Source organism: Elaeis guineensis, chromosome 1 (genome assembly GCF_000442705.2).
Source record: "Elaeis guineensis isolate ETL-2024a chromosome 1, EG11, whole genome shotgun sequence".
Taxonomy (NCBI): domain Eukaryota; kingdom Viridiplantae; phylum Streptophyta; class Magnoliopsida; order Arecales; family Arecaceae; genus Elaeis; species Elaeis guineensis.
In genome coordinates, this window is record NC_025993.2 from 103,320,704 (window position 1) to 103,330,535 (window position 9,832).

The window sequence follows — 9,832 nt, forward strand, 5'->3', positions numbered from 1 at the left end:
AGCGAAAGATGATGTTAAGTGAAAAAAAAAAAAGGAACATCTACCACATATAAACATAGCTGAGAGCCTGACAGAAATACCCCAAACTCTATTAACGTAAATCATCAGAACTAGTCTCCATTATATGTTGCGAATGCAATAAACTATATACTTTAGGAATAATAGGGAAATATGAATATTCACACCAGGAAGAATGCACTAGATATAAATTGGATACTCTTAAGTTTCAAAAGAAGGATTACAGTGCTTAGGACAAGAATTCCTGATCTTCGGCACTGATAAAGACTAGGCCCTTGTTTTGCTACTTCTACCAAATTTCCTAGATTTGCTTATAGCAATTCCCAGTGCTGATAGAAAGGGTTGAAAAAGAAGCTGGCATCCAAGCAACGAATGAAATCTACGACCATGATAAAAGGATGACGAGATAATTTTAGCTCAGACAATTAAAATACACAAACCAAGGTAAGAAACCGAGCCGACAGTTAGAAGCAGAAGGCATGTAATTGACAAAATGATTAGATGAAAGATGTAGATCAGAGCACAGTGCAAAGATAACTCGATAATAAGCTCTGACTAGAATTTTAAAAAAATGCAAGAGAAGAAAGGAAATCAGCCTATGTTCAGTAGAATGCCAAGGTGGTGCTATATTCTAGCAGCTAATTCCTGTTCCTTCACAATGGCCAGCCAATTTAATGTTAACTGCTCTGTCTCTCTAAAACGACTATGTTATTTCTGTGTTATTTGAGGAACAAAGGCAAAAAGAGTGTTTGTTTTTTATGAAAAAAAAAAAAAGGAACGACAAAAGAAATGGCCGTGAGGTATAAGCAGCAAAAAGAGATGGAGAAAGGATAATCAAAAAGAAGGGTTATCAACATAAAACATGTGGTTTATCTATAATCTAGAATCATGAGACCTTTGTAACCATTACATTTATATAAAAAGGGTACCTAGTGCATAAAACTCCTGCCATTGTGGGGTCTGAGGAGAGTCAAATTTATGCAGCCTTACCACCATGTACAAAGAAGCTATTTCTATGTTTCTAACCTATAATCTTCCTGGTTGTAATGGAGTGATCTTACTGTTGCGCTAAGGCTTACCTTCTTGTTACATCTGTATGATACTGCATTCTATTTCCTTTGAATTTTTAAGGAGAAGAGAGTGCTGTGAGGCTTGTAAATCAATTTGCTCCCACCAAAGCATATGCAGCGTTTTCAGTTATTTCAAAATGAAAGATCACACAATTTTTTTCCAAACAATAATAGCATATTCCATGTCTTGCTACTCAATTAATCAACGCTGCCATCTTGTCTACACCAAGATCTAAATATGATATTCAGCTAGATCTGCTTAGTCTAAGACTACTGATTTGAAAATACCCACTTAATAATGCTGTTAGATGAAATAGATTGAAACTAGACTGAACTAGATTGATAATCAGAACAATATGCATAATACCTTTTCAAAGAGTCATTTTATACTATATTTATGATTCTTAACAGATCTACAAAATGTTTCAGTACTTTTGCTATGAATTTACACCTCTTAAAAGGGGTAAAAACATTGCTCAGTTGCATCAGATACATGCCAAAAGGGCCAACTTCAGCAACCATTAGTTGATATCATCAATTTTTACCTTGGAAAATGGAAAAAAGATAGAACCATGTAAAATCCAGAAGTATATCTCAGAAACAAATCTTGGAATGCAAGTTAGTCACCAGCATTCTGCCCCAATCCAACAAACAGCATCGGTAGCAATCAGGTATGGCTAAAGGCTATATATCAGCCCTTCGAGCCCAAACAATCATCTAAGTCTTTGCTGCTGACACATTCCAGTATAGCCTTGGCATTGACTTCTCTTCCATATCTCCATAAATAGTTCAGACCGATGAGTAGCTCCGTTATTGCAGCTTGTGTCTTCTTCTGATCTGCAAAATAGAGAGTCTGTAGCAGGAGCACATTCGAGCTGGAAACCAAATGCTGCTGCTCAAAATTGCGCTCGGACTGCCACCTTATCATGTTATGAGCAAGTGGGGAGAGCCAGTCCAATATCCGCGTCAACGCCTCACTCCACTCTGCTGCTAGAACTGGATCATAAACCGAGGAAGCCAGATTCTTCGCATAGGACTTCAGCCTCGCCCTCAGGGCTGCTCTTACACTGGTTGGTAACATATCGTACAGGTCATCTCTAGCATCTGGGCCGATTAAACGGGGAGAAGCCACAAGCTTCTCGATCACAATTATCACATTGGCATAGTGCAGAGCTAGAGCAGCTGCACCAAGGGTCGATTCCGGAGCATTCAGTAGCTTCCGCCTAGACTCGAACATAGACAGAGATATATTCATATTAAAAATGTTGCCTTGGAAGCGGGCCTCTGGTTTCGCACCTTCTGCTCCACTGGCAATCCTTGATGCTGCCACACTTGACCTTTGGAAACCACCATCCAAGGGGATGCAGCTCTGCAGGACAGGGGACTTATCTCCACCGACCATGCACCCGCTGAAAGGTCGGCTGGCGATCGGCCACCTGGTTTTTGAATTCTGGCGCTTTGCAACGGGAGTCAAGCCGCCATGGGATAGAGACTGCCTGCCACTCCCTCTGTCAGCAACATCAATTGAGCCCAATGTCGTATGAGGTCTTGCAAGAGGACCAGAAGGAAACCTGTGAATTCCGTCACCCCTGGATGGATGGACCGACGAGAGCGTCAGTCCGGCGATGGATTGGCTGCGAGAAAGGAGGCTCATGGGCACCTTCTGGTCGCTGCCAGTCGAGTCAGCAGCTGCCTTCCGCTGGAAGCCGAAGGCGTGCTCGATCCTTCCGACGATGGTGAAGAGGGATCTCGCCAGCAGGCGGACGGCATAGTCGTAGGTCCGATTCCACAGCGAGGCCTCCCGGAGATACTTCACATGCTGTCTCTGCCTGATGACCTTCTGCTTGAAGTCGATAAGGCGGCCGTGATGGCCTGGGTCGGCGCCCGCCTGCATCCTCCTCAGCGCCTGCTCCAGCTCCCCCAGCACCTCCAGCTCCTGGTACAGGTCAGAGCTGGCGGCCACCAACCGTTCCATCTTCGTAGCCTTGCGCTCCATCTTCTTCACGGAGTACCGGATCTCGTACAGATCGACGCCGTTCTTTACCAGATCCGCGAACAGGTGCTCGAACCGCTGGAGCACGGGGTCGGCGCAGCGCTTGCCGATCCTCGCAACGGAGCGCGACAGGGAGGCGAGGGAGTCCATAATCTCGGCGAGCGCCAGACCCAGAAGGAAATCGTCGTCATCAGAGACGAGCTTCCGGACGCCCTCCAGATGCAGGACCTCGTCGCGCAGGCGGAGCATCTGCTCGTCGCCCAGGGAGTGCCAGAGGGCGACGGCCTTGGACATGAGGCTCGCCACCTCGAAGGCCAGCACCCCGATGGCGGCGGCCCGCTCCAGCTCCTTGGCCGCCGCGCCCTTCTTCCGGCCGTCCCCCCTCGCCAGCCCCACCCGCCCGATCCACCACGACGATTCCGCGTGCAGCTTCCTCATCGAGGAATCGAGGAATTACAAGGGGAAAAAAGATTGCACAGGATTGGAGCGAAAAGGGATTACGAGCAAGAGACCTTGAAACCCCGGCCTAGATGTTATGAGACAGCCAGACCTCGTGATTATTCAGGGAATCGAATTATTCCTGGTGATAAGGCTGCTGTGGCGCCAGGTTTAGGTAAGCGCTTTGCGCACACACAAGCACAGAGAGAGAGAGAGAGAGAGAGAGAGAGAGAGCGGGGGGGGGGGGGGGGGGGGGTGTTGTTAATAGGAGAACTAATGCATTGCCCAGGGGGTCGCCGGCCTCCGCAGCAGCAGCGAAGAAGAGCGATCGAGTTGGGATGGCCGGATGGTTCGGCACATGTGAATTGGAGCTGGCCGAATGGGTGGCGTAATGTTGAAGCGAAATAGCTGGTAGCGTGCGTGTGGATAAGGGACTTTTCTTTTAGCCAGGATGGGAGGAGCGAGGGAGTGAAGAATTTCCTAAAATGCGGCTAGAGAGCTGCTGCGAGAGGGACATCAGCAGTAGATACCTAGGGTTCTGGGGTAAGTGCCAGAGTGGGAGGTGGCGATTAAGATAAATGCATTCCGTTGCAAAAGTAATAGCAAATAACCATGACAAAATGTTCTTGGAAGGGGAGTAACAATAATGATAGCAAATAACGAGTAATGATAACCTGTCTTCGAATTTGGAAGGTGGAGGGAGGGAGGCGCCGGCCACGTCACTAGTAAACTGACTCGATGGCAGCAGCGCATCTTGATCTCCATCCAGCCATCGATGACGGCAGCGGCCCTGGACTTGCGGATGAGGTGGGGGAGACGGGAAAGGAGCGAGAAAAATAGAGAGGTGAGCGAATGGATCACGTTGGAAAAAGTGAGAGGGGTTCGGGATAAAAGGCCCGCGGGCGGGCGAACGAGCACAACGTACGCGGCGGACCACGCAGCTGGGGCCAGGAGCGCGGCAGCGGAAACGCGTTGAGAGGGCGACGGGCACGAGGGAGGCACGACACGTCCCTCTCCGTTCCAATCAAGACATGTCCGTCTTTGATCTCCTTGGATCTTCTAAACCCACCGCCTGGGACGCGCATCATTCCAGGTCTGACAGTGGCCTTGCAATCCATAGCGAACCTTTTAGCATAATTCGAGAATCGTAAATTGGTCATCGGTGCCACGCCCAGCTAAATTGTCATTTATGCTCCTATTTGTATTTTACCTGTATCACCGCAGCCAGCTCCCTCCGTTAATTTCTTTGGCTCACGAAGAGCATGTTTGGTCCGAATCTTCTCTCCTCTGATGTCTACGTTTAATATTGTTAATTTGACACCCTCGACCAGATTTTGCATTTATGTGGAGCTTGCAGGGAACTCATGAATTCCGCTTGCTGAGTTGTCTGGTTCTTGTTACAGCTAATGGTTTTATTTTCATTAGAATTAACTAGAACGTACTATTTGGTAAAGTTTGTAGCTAGGGTCTCTATATTGGTAGGAAAAAGGTATAACAAAAGCAATGATGTTGTATTGTCGATGATGTTCGGACAAATACTGGTCATTTAGCCAGCGGAAATGCTTTGAGGGCAAAGGATCGGGAAGAACATGTGATTCATGGACAATGGGCAGTATTCCACGTTACATCTTGAGCAAGCTTGAATTTTGTGCAGCTGTGTTCTCATCTAATGCATCATGACCATGTTGCATAAAAAGCAAATGATCGTGTGCCTTCCGTTATAGCTGGCCTAGTCATACTTGCATTTGAAGCTTTGATCGATGCTGGTATCTCGAGCACATGAGAACTTCACATGGAGATGTTTATGAGTACAAATGGGATGGCATTATCGATTTTTGAGTGATGACTGATAATTCGACGTTGGTGCGCAGAGCATGGCCTAGATACATGCCTTTGCTGGATAGTAGCATTGCACGTTTAATTTACGTGTTGCTGCTTTGGTTGCCTTTAGCTTATGCATGCAAAACGATATATAATGAAACAAAGGATAGATCCATTAACAAAAATTCATGCATGCGTATGGGATATGATATCATTCTTTAACGCATCCAATCGCCCTGTACAACCTGATTCCTGTTGGAAAAACTTTTAAATGGTTCTCAGCTGGTCTATAGTGGATCGATTTGCAATGTCATTGGTGCGCTTTCTTGCGATACCCTGTTATCCTGTCTTTTTTCCTAAAACACTTATTGTTGGGTGTAAAATATCCACGGTCGAAGTTCTCGGCGGGATTAACCCTTGCAAGCTCCGCCCACAACTTCAACTCCGAGAGGACTCCGCCCGGACTCCTACAGGAGCCAGGCTCCGCCCACAACTCCAACCTCAAGGAGGACTTCGCCCGGACTCCTACGGGAGCCGGGCTCCGTCGCCAACATCAACTGCCGGTAAGACTCCGTCCGGACTCCTACGGAAGCCGGACTTTGCACCTGACTTTAATTGCAGGGGACTCCGCCCGGACTCCTATGGGAGCCGGGCTCTGCCCACAACTTCAACTCCGAGAGGACTCCGCTCGGACTCTTACGGGAGCCGGACTCCGCCCACAACTCCAACCTCAAGGAGGACTCCGCCCGGACTCTTATGGGAGCCGGGCTCCGTCGCCAACATCAACTGCCGGTAAGACTCCGTCCGGACTCCTACGGAAACCAGACTTTGCACCTGACTTTAATTGCAGGGGACTCCGCCCGGACTCCTACGGGAGCCGGGCTCCGCCCACGACTTCAACCGCAAGGCGGATTTCGCCCGGACTCCTACGGGAGCCGGGCTCCGTCGCCAACTTCAACTGCCGGTAGGCTCCGTCCGGACTCCCACGGGAGCCGGACTTTGCACCTGACTTTAATTGCAGGAGGACTCCGCTCGGACTCCTACGGGAGCCGGGCTCAGCCCACAACTTCAACTCCGAGAGGACTCCGCCCGGACTCCTACGGGAGCCGGGCTCCGCCCACAACTCCAACCTCAAGGAGGACTCCGCCCGGACTCCTACGGGAGCCGGGCTCCGTCGCCAACATCAACTGCCGGTAAGCTCCGTCCGGACTCCCATGGGAGCCGGACTTTGCACCTGACTTTAATTACAGGAGGACTCCGCCCGGACTCCTACGGGAGCTGGGCTCCGCCCACGACTTCAACCGCAAGGAGGACTTCGCCCGGACTCCTACGGGAACCGGGCTCCGTCGCCAACTTCAACTGCCGGTAGGCTCCGTCCGGGCTCCCACGGGAGCCGGACTTTGCACCTGACTTTAATTGCAGGAGGACTCCGCCCGGACTCCTACGGGAGCCGGGCTCCGCCCACAACTTCAACTCCGAGAGGACTCCGCCCGGACTCCAACGGGAGCCGGGCTCCGCCCACAACTCCAACCTCAAGGAGGACTCCGCCCGGACTCCTACGGGAGCCGGGCTCCGTCGCCAACATCAACTGCCGGTAAGCTCCGTCCGGACTCCTATGGGAGCCGGACTTTGCACCTGACTTTAATTGCAGGGGACTCCGTCCGGACTCCTACGGGAGCCGGACTCCGCCCACGACTTCAACCGCAAGGGTGACTCCGCCCGGACTTCTACGGGAGCCGGGCTCCGTCGCCAGCTCCGACCGCTGTCGAACTTCAGCCGACGGATCTGCACTCCCAGGTGCGACACAGCAACCACCACGATCCTGCTCCACTTCCTGCGGCGGATTCCGTGCAGCTCCATCATTCCCTGACAGACCGCTATAACAGCCACGACTCTGCTCCACCTTCTGCGACGGATCCCGCACGGCTCCACTATTCCCTGGCAGACCGCTATGATGCCCACGATCCTGCTCCACCTTCTGTAACGGATACTGCGCGATTCTCCCATCCTCCGGCGAGTCGCGACAACGGACGTCGCTCCACTCCCTGCGGCAGACTCCACGTGGCGCGCTACAGTGAGGGCCACGGGGTCACTCCACTACTCCTCGCAACAAATTCCTCCTGACCGTGGGCCACCCACTACCAGACGGTTATGAACGTCGCTATCAATCTGTTGCTCCCTCCGTCTATAAAAGGAAAACTCCAGATACGTTATTCGATAAGCTTTCGTTTTTACCTAAAAACTCTGCTAAATTTTCCGTTCGAGCACTCCATTCTTGTTGAGGCAGAGAACTGACTTGAGCGTCGGAGGGTCTTGCCGGAGCAACCCCATCTCCGGTTTAGACTTCCTTTGCAGGTCCTGGTGGCGACCGCAACTCCCTCGACTCCAGTTTCTCCGGCGCAAGCGGATTTTTGCACCAACACTTATTATGGTGTTCTACCTCACAACAGCATCCTTGTATGGAGAAGAAATAGTGATCAATATACTCGGTATAATCTAAAACTCCAAGCCCAACGTTTTTTGGGAAAAAAACGATGACTTAGTATTTATGCTAGAATCATGAAAAGCAAGAAAGCAGCTATTTTTCTCTATCTTTTTCCTTTTTTATTCCTTTTCATTAGTTAAGTGTTTCTTTACCTGTTCCCGGCAAAAGTAGATCCATTGGGATATAAAGGAGCAATCTTATTATTTTGAACCCAGGCTTGATATTTTTAGTCCAGTGTAAATGTATATTGTATCAGGTATGATTTGTTTAGCATATGTTGTAATTTTTTTTTCCTTTGTATAGCATAGGTTACACGCTACCAGGTCATTCCTTGCAAGGCCGTATAACAGATTAGTAGCAAAAGATGCATCCAACTAGATATCTTAATCTATACTTCAAAAGAGACAGGAAACTAAGCAGATGCATATGGAAAACCATTAGAAGTTGATGTCCAAAAAATAACAAGCCTCATCAAATTCATATAATTAATATATATTTTGGATCACACAAGATATATTAAACACCCATTTACAGACACCAATATATATCATTGGACTGCTTCTATGAGATGAATGCTTTTTGCATACTGAATATACACTTCATGCTGGGAATGAAATTGATCGGATTCCAACATCTGAAGAGAGAAAAAAAATGACCAAGAAGGAGAGAAATATCAAGTTCATAAATATCGTATATGTGGTGATTTCATGCTTCCCCACATTATTGCTTTCGGTAGCATTTGAATATCTAAATATTATTTTTGGAATAAAAAATATGAATTCTCAGAGAATAACTATTTCTCTTTGTTATTTTAGATTTCTGTTTGGTTGGAAATCTAGTATTCTACTTTATTTCAGTGCAATTAATGCAGTATTATTCTAAATCCTGTTTGGTTGACATGGAAATAGGCTTCTATTCCATGAAGAATAGAAGATGAATTTTTCAAAAAAAATAAGAATATCCTTATGAGTTGGTTTTTTTGACTAAGTACGAGCACGATGCAGTATCGCGAGACAGCAAATAAAAATATAAACTTTTAATTAAATCTAAAATAACTTGCATATAATAAGAGCCAGTACAATTAGTAAGAGTAAATAATGAAAAACAAGCTCCGTGGTCGCAAATGCAGGCTTCGCTGGGGCCGGGGGATGGGGTGGCAGAAGCAGCATGGCTCCACCTCTTTCTTCTTTTTTGCAACAGATGAACCTTGTTTCGATTTTTTTTTTTTTTGATTTAAAGATATGAAGTGGGCAATTGGGTTGCCGACTTCTCATTTAAAAAAAATAAATAGCCAACTTTAATTTAAAAAAAAAAATAGTGAAACCGGTACGAGTACCTCTAGCAATTTTGATTTCTAATACTTTTCTGATTTATATTGATATTTCTTTAAAGTTATCTAGTACTTTTATATCGCTATACGATACTTTCCTATCTCATAGCTTTGTTCTTATCTCATACTTCCCAATAATAGATTGATACTTTTTTAAAGTTATTGAATATATACTTTTATTCTTATACTGATATTTTTCTACTAGTATATGGACACTGCTTTAAAGTTAGTTGATGCTTTCTTTAAATTATCTGATACTTTTTAAGTACCATCTAATATTTTTTAAGTATCGATACCGAACCGGTAAGCTAGAGCATACCGTATATCGGCACGGTATGATATCGATACCATACCGTACTGGTGTCTAAAAATCCAAAACTAATTGTGGCTTAGAAGGGTCTCCCAACAAGTTGAACATAGCACCAAATCTGCTGAATCTGTATAATTGAGAACAAATAAGAACTGTACATATTCTTAACAAAAAGTAATCTGAGAGGAGCACAACTAATTTTTTTTAGAAGAAGAAATATATCATTGTTGATTGACAAGTTTACTTACAATCCCAACAAAACTCATTGAATGCATACATATACAATTCACAATGAGCACATCCAATTTATAGAATCTGTATAACGAAATTATGGACAACATCCTCACAGGAGCATGAATACACTACT

At 46.7% G+C, this 9,832-nt stretch overlaps 1 protein-coding gene across 1 annotated transcript; it reads right to left on the bottom strand.

Moving 5' to 3' along the window:
• Positions 1-1,445: 1,445 nt before the first annotated feature.
• LOC105038190 (protein PSK SIMULATOR 1) lies at positions 1,446-4,387 on the bottom strand. Its single transcript, XM_019848680.2, has 2 exons — positions 2,660-4,387; positions 1,446-2,584 (listed from the first exon to the last, which is right to left on the bottom strand). Exons 1-2 carry the CDS (start codon positions 3,517-3,519, stop codon positions 1,780-1,782), a joined length of 1,665 nt encoding a protein of 554 aa, XP_019704239.1. The 5' UTR covers positions 3,520-4,387; the 3' UTR covers positions 1,446-1,779.
• Between the last annotated feature and the right edge of the window lie 5,445 nt (positions 4,388-9,832).

Bases quoted from the DNA above. Each gene is read 5' to 3' on its own strand.
- LOC105038190 (XM_019848680.2), bottom strand. From the start codon at position 3,519: ATGAGGAAGCTGCACGCGGAATCGTCGTGGTGGATCGGGCGGGTGGGG. The intron at 2,585-2,659 runs GTTTCCTTCTGG...AGGGAGTGGCAG, and splicing joins AGGGGTGACGGAATTCACAG to GCAGTCTCTATCCCATGGCG.